Source organism: Bidens hawaiensis, unplaced genomic scaffold (assembly GCF_021521415.1).
Source record: "Bidens hawaiensis isolate Kalapana, Puna unplaced genomic scaffold, B.hawaiensis_p1.1 tig00009385_1, whole genome shotgun sequence".
Taxonomy (NCBI): Eukaryota; Viridiplantae; Streptophyta; class Magnoliopsida; order Asterales; family Asteraceae; genus Bidens; species Bidens hawaiensis.
Window position 1 is genome coordinate 676,052 of NW_027491692.1, and position 19,991 is coordinate 696,042.

The 19,991-nt window shown below is 34.5% G+C and overlaps 2 protein-coding genes across 2 annotated transcripts; one reads left to right on the top strand and one right to left on the bottom strand.

The window, feature by feature from the left end:
* Positions 1-8,256: 8,256 nt before the first annotated feature.
* Positions 8,257-11,399, bottom strand: LOC143532169 (protein SMAX1-LIKE 3-like). The gene is made up of 3 exons (XM_077027296.1): positions 9,889-11,399; positions 9,443-9,638; positions 8,257-9,349 (listed from the first exon to the last, which is right to left on the bottom strand). Exons 1-3 carry the CDS (start codon positions 11,055-11,057, stop codon positions 8,294-8,296), a joined length of 2,421 nt encoding a protein of 806 aa, XP_076883411.1. The 5' UTR covers positions 11,058-11,399; the 3' UTR covers positions 8,257-8,293.
* A 7,677-nt stretch (positions 11,400-19,076) lies between these two features.
* Positions 19,077-19,705, top strand: LOC143532188 (protein FAR1-RELATED SEQUENCE 5-like). Its single transcript, XM_077027307.1, has 2 exons — positions 19,077-19,253; positions 19,334-19,705. Exons 1-2 carry the CDS (start codon positions 19,077-19,079, stop codon positions 19,703-19,705), a joined length of 549 nt encoding a protein of 182 aa, XP_076883422.1.
* Positions 19,706-19,991: the final 286 nt, after the last annotated feature.

Genomic DNA, 19,991 nt, shown 5'->3' on the forward strand with positions numbered 1-19,991 from the left:
GGTTTGACCGGTTTACGTAACCGGTTTACGTATCGGTTATACGTTTTGGAGCCAAAACCGGTTTTATAACCGGTTATAAAAAAAACCGGTTTTTTTAAATAACCGGTTATTAAAAAACCGGTTAACCGGTTTTTAAAATAACCGGTTTATTACCGTTATAAAAAAAACCGGTTAACCGGTTTTTTAATAACCGGTTAACCGGTTAAACCGGTTTTCGAACGTTACCAAACGGCTTTATAGCCGTTTTTTTTTTTTTTTGACCGTTTTTTAGCCGTTTTTTTTTTGTTTTTTTACCATTTTACCCCCACAAACATCTATATATAGTTTAGGTTGGGTATTGGTTAGATCACACTTGATTATACAACTCCAAACGCTCTAAACGTTTATTTCATACGCGATTATACAACTCCAAACGCTCTTCTTTCGTAGTCGTTTATTTCATACTCGAGTATACCACTCTTAATTCGTAGTCGATTATCATGGCCTCCCAAAGTGCTGCTTCATCGGTCAACATGGGTGCCTCGAACACGGGAGAAACCGTCGTTCGGGTCATCCCCACGAAACGAAACCAAGATATTTGGCAACATTTCGACCTATGCGAAATGTCTAACGGAACCCAAAAAGCTAGATGCAAACATTGTTTGAAGTTTTATAACAAAGAAGCAAACTCCAGTTTAAGAGCTCATGTAGAAAAGCCCTCTTGCAAGGTCTTGAAGGACGAATCCGGAAGTAGTTCGCAGCCGGAGATGACGAATCAAGGAACGGTGTTTACGTACGACCTTGAAGCGGTACGTCAACAGTTTGGCAACTTTGTGATTCAACAATCACTTCCTTTCAACCACTTCGACAACCCTCAATTCACGGAGATGATGCAAAAGTATGTTCAACCACGCTACCAACACGTAAGTCGTTCGACCCTTAGAAGAGATTGTCTTAAAGCATGGAAAAACGCTAAGTCCGAACTAATTTCATACTTTTCAAACTTACAAACTGGTGTGAACTTAACAACGGATGTGTGGTCGGTACCTAATGGTTCGCCCGACTCATACATTTGTGTGACGGCTCATTGGGTTGACCCCCGGTCGTGGCAAATGATGAAACGAACCGTTGCGTTTCAATTGTTTGATTACCCGCACACGGGTAGAAATATTTTTAAACTCTTGGATAAAGTCATTCGACAATACAAGATTGAAGATAAAATCTTTTCAATATCGTTTGATAACGCGTCCAACAATACGGCCGCGGTTGGCCATTTAAAATTAAAGTATAAACCTATCTGTGATGGAGCGTTTTTTCATAGCCGATGCATTGCACATATTATCAACTTGGCCGTGCAAGATGGGTTAAACGTGATCGAAACGCAAAGAAACAATTTTAAAAGAATGTTACGAGATGTTTTTAGCAACAATTCAACATTTTCAAGATACAAAAAATTTTGTGAAGAAGCTAACTGTCAATGGTTGGGGCCTAATTGGGATTGTCCAACAAGATGGAACTCGACTTGTGAAATGTTTGAGAAAGCCATCCAACAAAAACAATCGTTAATTGCGTTTCATCAAATTTTGTCAAATAGGGGTAAATGTGCACCGTACGATCCTAGAAACTGGTTATTGATTGAGATCGTTACGGAGGTTCTTCAAATTTTTAAATCTTGCACAACTAGTTTATCCGGGGTTTACTATCCAACAAGCCCCATTGCTTTACCAAAAATTGCTGTCATGTGCACAAAGTTGACTGAAATTCATTGTAGGGGTGCACCTTATTTTGATATGGGTGCAAAAATGAAAGAAAAATTTAGAAAATATTTTCAACAACTACCCGCTGTTTTGACCTGTGCGGCTGCGTTAAACCCTTGCATCAATGTTGGTGGTGTTGAAGCTTTAATAGAAAAAATTTGTGATGAGCTAGAGTTAAACGACGATCAAAACCCCCATTATAACCAAACTTTAAAGAATGCTTTCAACACCACCTTGGCAAACATGTATGATGTTTACCTTACAAAACACGGGTCGTCTTCCCAAATTCATGACTCGTTAAGAGCTGTTGCCCAATCCCAATCCCAAACCGACCTTGAAATGGGGATGTACTACATGATTTGGGAAGACGCCGGTAAACGTCAAAGGGTAAACACCCCAAGCAGTGAACTTGGAAGGTATGGTGGTACCAACTTTGTGAAACACATGACTCCGGATGAATTTAGAAGTCTTGATTTGCTGGCTTGGTGGAGAGGTAAGGAGGATGAGTTTCCGATCCTCGCCGCCATGGCCAAAGATTTACTAACGGTCCAAGCTTCCACGGTAGCTTCGGAGTCTGCTTTTTCTGTTTCTGGCAGGGTTATATCGATTAGGAGGACTCGACTCACTCCACCAGCTGTAGAGATGTCGATTTGCTACAAGGATTACTTGGACTCTTTAGATAGGGCACAACATCAACGCTCACTCGAGGGGGAAATGGAGTATGAGGCGGCCTTGTATGAAGACGAGGTCAATCAAGGACACACTCAACCAATGACCGATGAAGAAGCCGCGTACGACGATTACCTAAGGAATAGCTCGGGATCGGGTAGCGAAGAAAATGAGTAACAAACATCAACTTGTTAATGTAATCGTGTCTAAGCATTCTTTAATGTTTGTATTTTTGAGTTACGAATATGCGATAACGATTTAATGTTTGTATTTTTAATGTAAAAGCTATAAATGAAAGTTATGTGTTTTTAATCTTCCAAGCAAAGAATGCTAACAACGAAACCCTAAACCCTAAACCCTAAAGCAAAAAAAAAAAAAAAATAAAAAAAAAAAAAAAAAAAACCGGTTAACCGGTTAGACCGGTTATTAAAAACCGGTTATAAAAAAACCGGTTTAATAACCGGTTCTAACCGGTTTCTAAACCGGTCCAAACCGGTTTGGCCGGTTAGAGTTTTCATTGATAAAAACCGGTTAATAACCGGTCCGGTTATTAACCGAACCGGTTTTTTTCTGGATAAAAAAAACCGGTCCGGTTAATAACCGAACCGGTTTTTTCAAAAAAACCGATTTGTGCACCTCTACCGTCAAACGGTCGGTGCCTAGACAAATTTCTAAAGTAAACCATTCACCAAGTCTTTGTCCTAACATCTACAACTATGTCCTAACATGTAAAAAATAAAGATAAAACGAAACCTGGTTTAACTCCGACTGACCATTAGCGCCGTCCGACATCTCCTCGTCCGACTCCGGAAACATACATGGTTTAACTCCGACTGACCGTTACCCGTCCGACATCTCCTCGTCCGACTCCGGAAACATATATGGTTGTTGGTGTTTGTTGAATGAAGAGGGTGAGGGTTAAGAAAAAAAATAAAGGAAAAAAGAAATGGTGGAGAGGAAGGGGAGGGAGCCGGGCTCCAAAAATATACAAAAGACAATACGCCGCGTATAGGTCTATACGCGGCGTATAGCCCGTACGATCCGACAACCCTATGACAGGCCAGGCTAGGAGGTCAAATCTTACCCAAATATGTCACGTATAGACCTATATGCGGCGTATAGGGTGGTGGTGAGGCGGTGTCCCTGGCAGGACCCAACCATAATCATAATCATAACAACAACAATTAATGAATGGAACCTAGTAGTGATACTGATCACTGAACAATTCAGTACTATCGAACTCAGAAAAAAAAAACTTCAGTTTTGATTCTAAGTATAATAGAATATGATTTTTTTTATTTTTAAATAAATTTCAGATAATTTTTCAAAGTCTGAACTATCATACTTTAAACACACTTTAAATTTAAATTCCTTCGATCATCTTTCTATTTATAAATGTATGTATATTTACGTAACTATATCTGAAAACCTTAGTATTATTTCTAGCACTTGGCTACTTATGTTACTATGTATATTTTTTTATGCATATTTTTCTAGAGATTAAGAGCATTCTCATCCCATCCCTTATTCCTAAACCAAAAGTTACACTAAAACTCACTACATTTTTTCTCTTTATTTCAATTAAATAATACTTTCTATACCTTTTATCATTACCTTTTCTCTTTCCTTCACTCACAACCACTTTCAAAATATATTAAAAAATTATATGGGGCGAACAGTAGCTTTTCAAATATACAGAAAATCACTACTTTTTCTAAAATATAAAAACTCTTCAATCACAACACCCTGAATCACTCTCTAAATTATAAAAACACCCCTCACATTAAATGAAGGCCGGTTGGATGAGAATGCTCTCATTCATGATTTTTCTTTTAGCCTTTTCTTTTTGACCTTGTTTAAATAGTCATATATGTTACCTTATCATACCCGATTGTAAAACCGGGTTATAGGATGATCACCAAATCATTGTCTTCTGTAACTAAGTCCTGCAATATAAGTCGCATGATTTTTTTTAGTGTATTACATATAACTAGGTTAATTAACTCGTATTTAATATTGCCATTGCCTTAGTTTTATCATTTAGTACCGAAAATAACTCAATAAAAAAGGAAGCAGAAAGGGCGGATCAACTCACCAAGAACCCTTAATTTATGTCACATGATCGGTGACACTGATAATTTTTCATAATATGTACTCTGTATTTGATATTCAATTGACACCGTATCTTTAAAATATATCTTTACTTGCTCAAATATGATTTTAGAAAGTCTTTAAAAAGGGAAATATGTATTCATGCTAACCTAAGATCGTATGTAGCTTAATTGGCGTGAAGGAACCCTAGTTAGGTCAAAAGGATAAAGATTAAAAGACAAATTCCATCCTTATGCTAATGGGTTATAAAAAGTTTAAAGCAAAGAAGATAATAATCTTTTTTTGGCGATTCTAAAGTAGATATCTTTTAAGGTTAAAAGAAGAGATGCTTATCCTTGAATTTCATAATACCAAGCTTTTGCTTTTTTAGGTAATAGTTTTTTTCTTTCTTTTTCACATATAATTTATATAAATTGTGTATTTATATTATATTATATCCCACCTTTTAATGCTTTTTCTTAATCTTAATACTGGAATGTCGGGTCTTACTAAAACAACCAGAGGTCGAAAGTTATTCTTTTTGGGAAACTCATCACACACCATAAAAAGTTGAGCTCTTTCTTTCTCTTGATATTTCTTAGAGAAGATTTTGCTTTTCATATTTTGGAGAACTGCTTACAATAAGAAATCCTATTTCCTCTTGCACTAACCTACTGTGGCCTTGTTTAATAAGTTACAACTAAAAAGATGGTTTCATCTTCACATAAGCCCTTTTTCAATTTTGCTCCTTCATTCTTTTTCATCTTTATTCTTCTTCATTTTTCCATCTTCATTAATTCTTCCACTTATATATATTGCATATATTTGCTGCAACTTTCAGTTTGGCATTTAAAATCAAAGATTGAATTCAGAAAATGGAAAGTGATTTGGTCATTAGGATCGTTAATTAGAAGCTCTTTATTAAATTAAGTCATATGCAATAGTTAGTGATTGTGAAATTATGAAACGTACACGAGGGTTGTCCTCACTCACTATCATTTAACATATGCTATGGTTAGTGAAAGGTGAGTGCTCTTTCTTTTAAAAAATTAATTGTACTTAAACACCTATCATTAATTGTTTTAAACGGTTACCTATCATCTAGGCATGTGTAAAAACCGTTTAGGAGACCATAAATACCTTTTTTGAAAATAACTCTGATTTTGTTAATATATATTTTGAAAATAACTCCATACGGCTGGGTTGGGCTAGCTGACGGTAGCCCTTAGCAATTGGGTCATACCGTACGGAATACCTAGCCATTCTATGTTTGTTGGTCGTTAAAAATAAATACTGAAAGAAAAAAAGTAAAAAAAAAAATTGTATTTAGTTATTTCGAAAAAAAAATAACCACGTAAGTTCTTTGAGAAAAATCAAATTAGCCTTATGTTAAATAGTGCAATAAAAAAATACATAGAAACATTTGATTGGCTAAAAATTAAAAAATAAAAATACATATGCAATGTTGGGTATGTTTGGCAAAAAGCTTTTAGGAGCTTTAAGCTTTAAGTTTTTAAGAAAAAACTCATACTCAACAAAAAACTTTGTTGGTTGAAGACTTGAAGAAGCTTCAAGCTTTTAAGGATGGAGAAAAAGCTCAATATCTAAACGCTACTTAGCGTGCGTTTAAGAAAAAGCTAGAAGCTTTTACATTTAAATTTACAAGTTTGGTACTTGAACTTTTATCAACTTTTGTTAATTTATATAATAGTTACATATTTTATCCTTATTCAAACCTAACTACCCCCATGACTCTTTAATATACCATAACTTTTTCACACGTTAATATTTTTAAAACAAATTACATCATAAAAAGGAACATTTTATTCTCTTTAATTTGAGTATGATATTGTTATACTTTTTTAACTTTAAAAAATTAGTACACTACGTGATTACCGGTCATGATTGGCAACAAATCGAGTCATACGAGCTCAGGTCATGTGTAGTCGATACAAAAAGGGTCAATTTAGTTCGATTCATGTCGGTACGGTTTTGAGTCGAAAAGGGCCAGGTCAGAACATGTTTTAGATTAAAACGGTGCGAAGTCAGAAAGGGTTTCAGATCAAAAGAGGTTGGTTTAAAAAATTATCTATATGAAATTACTATATATTTCAGCTTTGTTTCTTGATTTTCGTCACCGGTTGCATGCTTGCTGCCTTTGCACGAAGTACACGTCTGCAGTCGGGTTATGTGTGCACTATTATCAAGTGAATCACGTACCGACACTGATTATACGGTTGATGTTAGGTTGTGCGTGCACTCCGCCGCACCGTGCGGGCACCCAGTTAGTTTTAGTAAAAGCTCCAGCTACCCTGCAAAACACCTAAATATATCTAAAAAGCTATAGCTACAGCTTCCAGCTACCAGCCACCAGCTTTCAGCTAACAGCCACCAACTACTTTTACCAAACATACCCGTTAGCTTCACATCACTGATCTCACACTATGGTTGCCCTCACAAGTCACAACCAGTCAGCCACACCACAAACGAGTGGGGATGGTGCCATGGTCATGGTTCCAACATGGCTGCAGGCCACTCATGGCCACAATCCATTACGAATGATCTTGTAATATACATACAACACTAAGAGTGATGTTAGGCTAAATATATATATATATATATATAATGTGAAAGGAGTATTTTATTTCTCAATATTTAAATTCGATTACATTATAAGTTCATATGATAATAAATAGAAACCAACTATACGCTACTCACTACTAAAAACTACTTACTAATTGTTTGATTTTGAAGTTATTTTTAACTACTTACTATTTTATATAGTTTCTTTTTTCATTAAAATATTTTTACTAAATTCAAGAAGCAAATATTTCCCCGATAAAACTTAAAAGATTCAGTCCCTGTAAAATGTAAAATTTTAGTTGTTAAAAAAAAAAAAAAAAGAGAAGAATTTTAAAAATCATAATTGTTGTTACAGTTGAATTAAAGGCATCATTTGTGCATGCCTCATTATTAATATTTTTTACTTTTACATACTTTATAAAGTGATCCTTGTGGGAAATTATAAGCAAATAATTTGTATGGAGCCCCACCGACTTGGTATTCTATGCACATATTGATTGCCAAACGTTCTTCTTTGTGCACAAGTTTCATGAAAGTTTTAAAGTCTTTTTGAAAATGCTAATTGTTCTTCCTAATATGAATTCCACCAAGGATCATTATCATGTTTAATTCAAAAAGGAATGCTTGGAGGTGTCAGTCTTCCCTCTTAAAACTTATATACCTGTGTTGCACCCTTTATGAGTTTATTTATACACAAAGACAGATTAACTAAGAGTTTAAATATGGTAGATTCTGTCACGTTAGGATGAAACACGACGAAACAAAAAAAAAAGGATGTCTAGTGGTGGTTTGAAGAATGGCTAAGCATATAGCGTTTTCTGAAATTATTTGTACAAATAGGCAACGGACTAGTGTAAAAGCCTACAAAAGAATGTGACAAACTCGTCTTGCTTTATGCTTCTGACTGAACTTTTAAGTTTGTTGCGAACTAGATGAGTTTGTTTTCCATTCCAGCAAACTTCAGCATTTGCGAGCTTGCTTAATTGAGTTCGCTATATGCAATTATGCATGCCTATGACCTATAAGCACTTTCAAGAAATACCTATGCATACTTAGCCATATCAACTTAAAAATCCAAAAAGTTATTGGAAATAAAAGAAAAAAAAGTTACATGATAATGAAATATATACATATCCAGAGATTTCAAGAAAGAAATAGATTTCACATTTAAATTTGAGATGATTGCATAGGATATTAAGTTCAAGATTCAAGATCTAGAGTGACAAATCTTGAATGTTGAAATTGATACATTTGTCTACAGATTCAAGTAACCCTATATCATCCATGGATATGGACTGCTCCTCATGATATTCATCAAATGAAATATTCAAATCCAAAGATGCACAAGGGCTTCCTTCTTCTACTTTCTGCTTCACTGGTGGAGAACATGTCCTTGATCTCGAGCTAAAGTTTTCGCAACTCAACACAACTATCGCATCACCAAAACCAACTTCTTCCCCATTCGAGTGTGTTAGTTTCCCTCTTTCAATAGCTCGTTTGATACGCATTTGAGAGAAATAATCTGCTTGATCTACATCCTCAACCAAAAAAACTCTATGAGGATTCACAGACACTGCTTCAGCAAATCTTTCAAGATAACTGCAACTTTGTTCATCTCTCGACCTCTTGTTTCTCGGTTCATCAGTAGAATCCACTCTTGGGGATGTTGAGAAGTTGCTCAGAGCAATTGCAATGAAATTCAAATACGATCCAAAAACAATCTTAGCTAATTCCTTAGCAATATTCTCTTTTGTTTGTGAATCGATTCCTTGAAAGAAAAACCATGTTTCTTCTTTCGGTTCATCATAGTTTTGGTGGTCTTTTCTTCTGAGCATACCCGATCTACATTTTAGTATCGTACCTGCAATATCCGAAACAATATCCTTCTGCCATGGAACCTTCTCATCTAATGCATTACATAGAACTTTCAAGTTCTCTCCATTGAACTCCCTGAACTTTTGCATGTATTCTACCTCCATAAGATCACTTGAAGAAGCTGAATTTGGAGTGGAATTTGGGTTTGATGAAAACCACTTTCTGGGCTCTACCTCATCTTGGAGATTATTTGGTTCAAAGTTTTTATCTAAGGCTGTTAAATCCAAAAGTTTTGTGGTTGTATTGGAATTAGGGTGTTCGTGATTATAGGAAAAGCAAGAAGCTTGTGAAGCAGAAGAGAAGCTTAAGCTTCTTTGAAATAAGGGTTTGGTTCTATGAACTGAAGTGCATATTGAGTTCCATTTCTTGCACAACTCTTTTACTGAAACACATTCCTGAATTCAGAAATAAGAATAATATTAGACCCTATGTTGTTATATATGACTGTTATCATCCAAGTTAAAATGTATAGCTAATAAGATACTTGCCTGATCTTGATTATTTGCTATTTTCTCATCAGCCAACCAAGAAGGGAGGCTTGAAGATCTTGAGTTTTTAGCTTCACTTTTGAAATTATCCACACAATCGAAGGAACATGTAAGCTGCTTCTCCTCTACGCTTTCCGGCATCATTTGAACATCCCCATTGTTGCCATTCTTGCTTCCACACTTGTCTTCGTTATTACTATAATTATAAGTATCATCATGTGAGGAAGATTAAATGATTGGACATAAATTTCATTTACTTATTTCTAATGATAAGAGACGTTTTTATTTATTTATCATGATCAATGTTACTTTATGAATGCTATGAAAAAAGGAAAAGTAGGAAGAAGAAGAAGAAAATAAAGTTTCATGCTAAATTAAACTTCGTAGGAATACATGATTCATGAGAAAGAGACTCTTAACACGCCATACATGTAAGCGAATATTACCTTTGCGGAACAAGACTCAAGCTTAAGCTCCCCGCGGGTATAGTAAGAAGATGAAGCTTCCAAATGATGTCTAGTGAAGGGTTTTCGTTCCTACACTTCATGTATGTTTGAAAAGATGATATAGCCATTACCCAAATCTTCATGTTAATCTCGTCATTCACGCTAGAAACTAATCTTCCCAACTCGATAATCAAGTGTTCGATTGGACAATAGTATCCCCTCCCATGACCCGATGAACTAATCCTATACTCAACAATCCACTTAAGATCCCCTACATAAATTACAACCCCTCTTTGAACATACCCTTTTACTAGACTCCTTAATTCTGCAAGTTTGTGTTCTACATCTCCTCTAGAGAGTTGACCAAAAGAGAATAGTGGAAGTCTTATAAACTTAACATCTTTTATAGCTTCAGGAACTTCACCTTTATCAACCTTCTCCATCACTTTTGTCACCACACCTTCAATGGTAGTAACACATTCGCCGACAACCACAAAGCTTTGTGATCGCTTCTTGTTCACAAGATTGTCGATTACGCACATCACATCCTCATTCCTCACGGTAACTTGATTATGATGCCGGTTATCAATACCATTATGTTGAGTGAAATCTTTTGAAGCAGTAGGAGGAGGTGTGTGAGAGGATAACTCTAAAGAAACAACTTGTTCAACATTGGTTTTCACTTGTGTACTTGAAAACCCAGCTTCTCGCATCACTCTACTAACACTTGGATCATCTAGAATCGATATTATAAGCTGTTCTAGCTCAATCTTTACAGCAAGCAACGGTTGTTGCTGATTTTCAATTGATCCACGCCGCTGGTGAGCTTGCGCACGCTTGAACGCCGCAACTAGAGCGTTTGACATGGAAGGATGATGAGAAGAGTGATTTGGATTTAGCATAGGACTAGATGAAGATGTCGGTAAACGATTTAGGGCGACATTAAAGCAAAGCTCAAGAGCTTTACACTGAAGAGGGTGTGAGTTGGATTGAGATTGAAGGCAGGCAACTCTAAGGAGGCCAGTGGTGGGGGAGAGCAGGCTGTTTGCAACATGAAGAGGGGTAACCTGAGCATGTCCACGGCGGTGTGCGAGTGCGACCGCTTGTTTTATGATGGTTGTTGCATCTGCACTTAAAGCTTGTTGGATAGTGAAACCACCAGCTCTCATGTTTGATTGTTGATGGTAGCTACAACATAAAGACTTTCGAGTTTAAGATGAAAAATCTTGATTTTGGAATAGTAATTAAGGAGAAAGATGGGGTGTGCTTTGCTTGGGGGTGAGGTAAGATTTAGAGGGCCAAAGTGGATTTTGTAGTGGAAAGTGGAATGCATGTGCTGACAAGCAGGAAGAAGAATTCACCAGTCCCAAAGGCAACTCAACTTTGAAAGGAATCAGGAACAATTTCCTTGTACGATTTTCTTGCAGTTGAGTACTCCTTTTAGTCTTTATAATCTACTCTATCATGAATGCAACGGTATTTATCCACACCAATTTATTTTTTTCTTATATAAGGTATCCAAACTATGATTTGGATATTGAAACAGAGATATATATTCTACTTTACGATACAAGAATTTTTATTCAATAATTTAGTGCCACTGTGAAACAAGATATATATTAATTAGTAACATATGTTGATTAAAATAACATAGTTAATGCTTCATAATCATATCAGAATATATATTTCTTTTTTTGCTTCATAATCATATCTAGTTAAGTTTGATTATTTAATAAACGAACGAACATGAACAAAAAAATTGTGTTTGTTTAATTAAGCGTACGAAAATGAACACATGTTCCGTTCGTTCATTTATGTTTATGAACGTTCGTTTATTTATGTTCGTTTATGTCTGTTTATTTATGTTCGTTTATGTATGAATAGAAAATAATTAAATATTATCTAGATAGGTCATCTACTTATAGGTTTTATATTTGTTAATTTGTGTTCATTTAAGTGTTTTCATTTAAGTTTATTTGTGTTTGTTTGTGTTCATTTACATTTGTTCATGTATTTTCGTTTATCTTTGTTCAGTTATGCTCGTTTAGAATTTAAACAAATGAACACAAATGTCCATTTTTAAATAAACGGACATGAACATAAATAATTGTTGGATTAAGTGTCCGTGTTATTTTAAAGTAAATGAACGAACACGACCATGCCCTTGTCCGTGTTCATTCGATTCGTTTACACGCTTTCATTATTCACATTGATGAATATATCGGTCTTGATCTTCTAGGCTCTACTGATTTTATTTGTGTTCGTGAACCGTTCGTGAACACATTAATTTCCTTAATGAACGAACACGAACAGAAAATCTTGTTCGGTAAGTGTTCGTGAACACATTATTTCTTAACGAACAGACATGAACAAAGCCTTGTTCATGTTCGTTCGGTTCGTTTACAGCCCTAGTTCCATCGCCTAAGCTCTTGTTTTCTTGTAGCTAGTGTAGTACAAGCACGCTGTTGATGTGGTACTAAAAATATAAACATATACAATTGCTAAAGTTTTGCTTATACATCAATATGACAATATCAATTCCACAAAAACAAATATTCTGATTTATTTTGAAAGGCGAGGTGAACAAATATAAATAAATTATAAACCCCATGTAGCAGCCCATTATCAATAATCAACTTAACTGGATATGATTGTGAAGCGAAAAAAGAAATCTATATTCTGATATGATTTTGAAGCATTAAATATGCTATTTTAATAAACATATGTTACTAATTAATATTATATATCTTGTTTCAAAGTGACACTAAACTATTGAATAAAAACTCTTGTGTTGTAAAATAGAATGTTTATGTAATATACGAAAATTCAAAAACCCTAAAATAATAAATATATTGTATTAATGTGTTGGATTTAAATGGATTTAATACATCGAAAAATCGATTTAAATGATGTCGACTAAACAAATTGATAATTAATAAAACCGATCAAATATTAATTTTGACTAACTGAATGTGATGTAAAATAAATTTAAGTAATCCGTAGTTTATGATATAAGTTATATAGTTAGTTAATATATCAAGTAAAAGGATTTAGAAAATTAAAACCAAACTAAAGAGTATAAATTGTAAGTATATGAACTAAGTAAAATAAAAAGAAAGACGGAGGACCATTGCTTGAAACTCAAGTTGAAGAAATTGGTTTGGGAAGTCTGCTTTACGTGATAACAACTCCGGGAAAGACGGAGAAATTGAGGGTGTTTCCAACGCATTTAAATATACGCGATTACACAAACGATTTCGTTTATCAAAGCCCTAAATCTCTATTTCATTATCATGTAACTTTTTTTTCTTTTATTTCCAATAACTTTTTGGATTTTTAAGTTGATATGGCTAAGTATGCATAGGTATTTCTTGAAAGTGCTTATAGGTCATAGGCATGCATAATTGCATATAGCGAACTCAATTAAGCAAGCTCGCAAATGCTGAAGTTTGCTGGAATGGAAAACAAACTCATCTAGTTCGCAACAAACTTAAAAGTTCAGTCAGAAGCATAAAGCAAGACGAGTTTGTCACATTCTTTTGTAGGCTTTTACACTAGTCTGTTGCCTATTTGTACAAATAATTTCAGAAAACGCTATATGCTTAGCCATTCTTCAAACCACCACTAGATATCCTTTTTTTTTTGTTTCGTCGTGCTTCATCCTAACGTGACAGAATCTACCATATTTAAACTCTTAGTTAATCTGTCTTTGTGTATAAATAAACTCATAAAGGGTGCAACACAGGTATATAAGTTTTAAGAGGGAAGACTGACACCTCCAAGCATTCCTTTTTGAATTAAACATGATAATGATCCTTGGTGGAATTCATATTAGGAAGAACAATTTGTATTTTCAAAAAGACTTTAAAACTTTCATGAAACTTGTGCACAAAGAAGAACGTTTGGCAATCAATATGTGCATAGAATACCAAGTCGGTGGGGCTCCATACAAATTATTTGCTTATAATTTCCCACAAGGATCACTTTATAAAGTATGTAAAAGTAAAAAATATTAATAATGAGGCATGCACAAATGATGCCTTTAATTCAACCGTAACAACAATTATGATTTTTAAAATTCTTCTTTTTTTTTTTTTTTAACAACTAAAATTTTACATTTTACAGGGACTGAATCCTTTAAGTTTTATCGGGGAAATATTTGCTTCTTGAATTTAGTAAAAATATTTTAATGAAAAAAGAAACTATATAAAATAGTAAGTAGTTAAAAATAACTTCAAAATCAAACAATTAGTAAGTAGTTTTTAGTAGTGAGTAGCGTATAGTTGGTTTCTATTTATTATCATATGAACTTATAATGTAATCGAATTTAAATATTGAGAAATAAAATACTCCTTTCACATTATATATATATATATATATATATATATATATATATATATATATATATATATATATATATATATATTTAGCCTAACATCACTCTTAGTGTTGTATGTATATTACAAGATCATTCGTAATGGATTGTGGCCATGAGTGGCCTGCAGCCATGTTGGAACCATGACCATGGCACCATCCCCACTCGTTTGTGGTGTGGCTGACTGGTTGTGACTTGTGAGGGCAACCATAGTGTGAGATCAGTGATGTGAAGCTAACGGGTATGTTTGGTAAAAGTAGTTGGTGGCTGTTAGCTGAAAGCTGGTGGCTGGTAGCTGGAAGCTGTAGCTATAGCTTTTTAGATATATTTAGGTGTTTTGCAGGGTAGCTGGAGCTTTTACTAAAACTAACTGGGTGCCCGCACGGTGCGGCGGAGTGCACGCACAACCTAACATCAACCGTATAATCAGTGTCGGTACGTGATTCACTTGATAATAGTGCACACATAACCCGACTGCAGACGTGTACTTCGTGCAAAGGCAGCAAGCATGCAACCGGTGACGAAAATCAAGAAACAAAGCTGAAATATATAGTAATTTCATATAGATAATTTTTTAAACCAACCTCTTTTGATCTGAAACCCTTTCTGACTTCGCACCGTTTTAATCTAAAACATGTTCTGACCTGGCCCTTTTCGACTCAAAACCGTACCGACATGAATCGAACTAAATTGACCCTTTTTGTATCGACTACACATGACCTGAGCTCGTATGACTCGATTTGTTGCCAATCATGACCGGTAATCACGTAGTGTACTAATTTTTTAAAGTTAAAAAAGTATAACAATATCATACTCAAATTAAAGAGAATAAAATGTTCCTTTTTATGATGTAATTTGTTTTAAAAATATTAACGTGTGAAAAAGTTATGGTATATTAAAGAGTCATGGGGGTAGTTAGGTTTGAATAAGGATAAAATATGTAACTATTATATAAATTAACAAAAGTTGATAAAAGTTCAAGTACCAAACTTGTAAATTTAAATGTAAAAGCTTCTAACTTTTTCTTAAACGCACGCTAAGTAGCGTTTAGATATTGAGCTTTTTCTCCATCCTTAAAAGCTTGAAGCTTCTTCAAGTCTTCAACCAACAAAGTTTTTTGTTGAGTATGAGTTTTTTCTTAAAAACTTAAAGCTTAAAGCTCCTAAAAGCTTTTTGCCAAACATACCCAACATTGAATATGTATTTTTATTTTTTAATTTTTAGCCAATCAAATGTTTCTATGTATTTTTTTATTGCACTATTTAACATAAGGCTAATTTGATTTTTCTCAAAGAACTTACGTGGTTATTTTTTTTTCGAAATAACTAAATACAATTTTTTTTTTTACTTTTTTTCTTTCAGTATTTATTTTTAACGACCAACAAACATAGAATGGCTAGGTATTCCGTACGGTATGACCCAATTGCTAAGGGCTACCGTCAGCTAGCCCAACCCAGCCGTATGGAGTTATTTTCAAAATATATATTAACAAAATCAGAGTTATTTTCAAAAAAGGTATTTATGGTCTCCTAAACGGTTTTTACACATGCCTAGATGATAGGTAACCGTTTAAAACAATTAATGATAGGTGTTTAAGTACAATTAATTTTTTTAAAGAAAGAGCACTCACCTTTCACTAACCATAGCATATGTTAAATGATAGTGAGTGAGGACAACCCTCGTGTACGTTTCATAATTTCACAATCACTAACTATTGCATATGACTTAATTTAATAAAGAGCTTCTAATTAACGATCCTAATGACCAAATCACTTTCCATTTTCTGAATTCAATCTTTGATTTTAAATGCCAAACTGAAAGTTGCAGCAAATATATGCAATATATATAAGTGGAAGAATTAATGAAGATGGAAAAATGAAGAAGAATAAAGATGAAAAAGAATGAAGGAGCAAAATTGAAAAAGGGCTTATGTGAAGATGAAACCATCTTTTTAGTTGTAACTTATTAAACAAGGCCACAGTAGGTTAGTGCAAGAGGAAATAGGATTTCTTATTGTAAGCAGTTCTCCAAAATATGAAAAGCAAAATCTTCTCTAAGAAATATCAAGAGAAAGAAAGAGCTCAACTTTTTATGGTGTGTGATGAGTTTCCCAAAAAGAATAACTTTCGACCTCTGGTTGTTTTAGTAAGACCCGACATTCCAGTATTAAGATTAAGAAAAAGCATTAAAAGGTGGGATATAATATAATATAAATACACAATTTATATAAATTATATGTGAAAAAGAAAGAAAAAAACTATTACCTAAAAAAGCAAAAGCTTGGTATTATGAAATTCAAGGATAAGCATCTCTTCTTTTAACCTTAAAAGATATCTACTTTAGAATCGCCAAAAAAAGATTATTATCTTCTTTGCTTTAAACTTTTTATAACCCATTAGCATAAGGATGGAATTTGTCTTTTAATCTTTATCCTTTTGACCTAACTAGGGTTCCTTCACGCCAATTAAGCTACATACGATCTTAGGTTAGCATGAATACATATTTCCCTTTTTAAAGACTTTCTAAAATCATATTTGAGCAAGTAAAGATATATTTTAAAGATACGGTGTCAATTGAATATCAAATACAGAGTACATATTATGAAAAATTATCAGTGTCACCGATCATGTGACATAAATTAAGGGTTCTTGGTGAGTTGATCCGCCCTTTCTGCTTCCTTTTTTATTGAGTTATTTTCGGTACTAAATGATAAAACTAAGGCAATGGCAATATTAAATACGAGTTAATTAACCTAGTTATATGTAATACACTAAAAAAAATCATGCGACTTATATTGCAGGACTTAGTTACAGAAGACAATGATTTGGTGATCATCCTATAACCCGGTTTTACAATCGGGTATGATAAGGTAACATATATGACTATTTAAACAAGGTCAAAAAGAAAAGGCTAAAAGAAAAATCATGAATGAGAGCATTCTCATCCAACCGGCCCTCATTTAATGTGAGGGGTGTTTTTAAAATTTAGAGAGTGATTCAGGGTGTTGTGAGTGAAGAGTTTTTATATTTTAGAAAAAGTAGTGATTTTCTGTATATTTGAAAAGCTACTGTTCGCCCCATATAATTTTTTAATATATTTTGAAAGTGGTTGTGAGTGAAGGAAAGAGAAAAGGTAATGATAAAAGGTATAGAAAGTATTATTTAATTGAAATAAAGAGAAAAAATGTAGTGAGTTTTAGTGTAACTTTTGGTTTAGGAATAAGGGATGGGATGAGAATGCTCTTAATCTCTAGAAAAATATGCATAAAAAAATATACATAGTAACATAAGTAGCCAAGTGCTAGAAATAATACTAAGGTTTTCAGATATAGTTACGTAAATATACATACATTTATAAATAGAAAGATGATCGAAGGAATTTAAATTTAAAGTGTGTTTAAAGTATGATAGTTCAGACTTTGAAAAATTATCTGAAATTTATTTAAAATTAAAAAATCATATTCTATTATACTTAGAATCAAAACTGAAGTTTTTTTTTTCTGAGTTCGATAGTACTGAATTGTTCAGTGATCAGTATCACTACTAGGTTCCATTCATTAATTGTTGTTGTTATGATTATGATTATGATTATGATTATGGTTGGGTCCTGCTAGGGACACCGCCCCACCATCACCCTATACGTCGCATATAGGTCTATACGTGACATATTAGGGTACGATTTGACCTTCTAGCCTGGCCTGTCATAGGGTTGTCGGATCGTACGGGCTATACGCCGCGTATAGGTCGGCGTATTGTCTTTTGTATATTTTTGGAGCCCGGCTCCCTCCCCTTCCTCTCCACCATTTCTTTTTTCCTTTATTTTTTTTTCTTAACCCTCACCCTCTTCATTCAACCAACACCAACAACCATATATGTTTCCGGAGTCGGACGAGGAGATGTCGGACGGGTAACGGTCAGTCGGAGTTAAACCATGTATGTTTCCGGAGTCGGACGAGGAGATGCCGGACGGCGCTAATGGTCAGTCGGAGTTAAACCAGGTTTCGTTTTATCTTTATTTTTTACATGTTAGGACATAGTTGTAGATGTTAGGACAAAGACTTGGTGAATGGTTTACTTTAGAAATTTGTCTAGGCACCGACCGTTTGACGGTAACCCTAGTTCGCCGGGCCTCCTAAACTTAAAATAGATTTCCCGTATTGTTACCGTTAGCGCTAAAATTTTTATTATATTATTACTATTAAAATATTAATATTATTATTAAGATATTGTTGTTATGAAAATATTATTGTTAGTAAAATAAAATACTATTATTGTATTTATTAAAATAATATTATTATTATTAAAATAATAATATTTAAATACAATTTAAATATAAATTATTATATTTTTATTATTATTATTAAAATAATTACAGTAAAATACTATTAAAATATTAATTATTATATTATTATTATTTTTATTCTAAACATATAATTATTAGTATTAAAGCATTAATTTTTCTATTATTATTAGTACTAAAATATTATTATTATTATTAGGTACCTGATGTACGTCAGAGAGTCAGATGCCGGGGTTAGGCGGCGACGCAAGACTTTCGGAGGTACGTTTGTATAGCGTATTGTATAATATAATATAATACAATAATATTATTATATTATTATATTGTATTATGTTATATTTATGTTAGTGAGTTTTTCTAGAAAAGAGCATCAGTGTTGTCTTATTATAGTTTTCTAGAAAAGATTCTGGGCAGGTACGACTCGAGGGGTGCATGTTGGAGGGTTCAAGTGGTAAACGAGACTCACAACCACGATCTCGTTGAATTCTAGGAGGGGTGTGCGTCTTTTAGAAAAATGAACACCGACCAGCTGGTTATGGTTGAGAGTTTACACAGGGCCGGCGTGAAGCCGCAAGAAATCGAAGCAGCCCTCCGAGAAAAGTTTCCCGGTGTGCAACCTGTAATAAAGGATATATACAACCACACCGCCAAGATTAGGAGGGATGGGCTACTAGGCGACACCCTTATGAAGGTAGTTCAAAACACTTGTAGTTTTAATGTGTACTTGTCGTGCTTGTAATATTTACCAAAGTTTTATTTCATCCAATGCAGGCGCTGGAAAACTTTCTCGCAGGCAACGGTTTCACGTTATATACCCGGGAGAGTGATACCGACGACAGGACGGAGGAAATTTTCTTCTGTCATAGTAACTCGCATAAGATGTGGCGTGCATTTCCCGAGGTGCTGATGATTGACACGACGTACAACACCAACATGTACGACTGTCCGTTGGTTCAGTTTATCAGTGTTACCTCGACATCACAGTCGTTTTGTATCGACGCCGCGTTTGTGATCAGGGAACGGCAGAGGAACTTCAGCTGGACTTTGGAGAAACTTAAACAAATGCTCGATGACTGCATGGAGCCACACATGATCCTGACTGACGCGGACCCTCATGAACGCATGCGACGCGGTCTTCCCTAATGCCACCAAAAATTTATGCAGGTGGCACATATCCGAGAATATAAGAAGAAAATTTAAGGGCCTATATAACACGGAAATGGGGACGGACTTTGCGTACAGGTGGAAGGTCCTGTATCAGTCGCCGACGGTGCAGGAGTACGACCACCGTCACCTCAACATAAAGCGTCATTTGATACGGGACAATAGAGCCGGTGAGTCCTTCGTATCACCTGACAGTTTTTAATAGCCTAAACATATGTAACACCCCGACCAAAGGCGGATTATACATCGGGGCGCCACATATTGT

What these genes read in the sequence shown, in the direction of transcription:
- LOC143532169 (XM_077027296.1), bottom strand. Translation starts at nt 11,057, where the DNA reads ATGAGAGCTGGTGGTTTCACTATCCAACAAGCTTTAAGTGCAGATGCA. An exon ending in TTGAGTCTTGTTCCGCAAAG is followed by an intron (nt 9,639 to 9,888) that starts GTAATATTCGCT and finishes TTATAATTATAG; the next exon opens with TAATAACGAAGACAAGTGTG. An exon ending in TAGCAAATAATCAAGATCAG is followed by an intron (nt 9,350 to 9,442) that starts GCAAGTATCTTA and finishes TTCTGAATTCAG; the next exon opens with GAATGTGTTTCAGTAAAAGA.
- LOC143532188 (XM_077027307.1), top strand. Translation starts at nt 19,077, where the DNA reads ATGAACACCGACCAGCTGGTTATGGTTGAGAGTTTACACAGGGCCGGC. An exon ending in TAGGCGACACCCTTATGAAG is followed by an intron (nt 19,254 to 19,333) that starts GTAGTTCAAAAC and finishes CATCCAATGCAG; the next exon opens with GCGCTGGAAAACTTTCTCGC.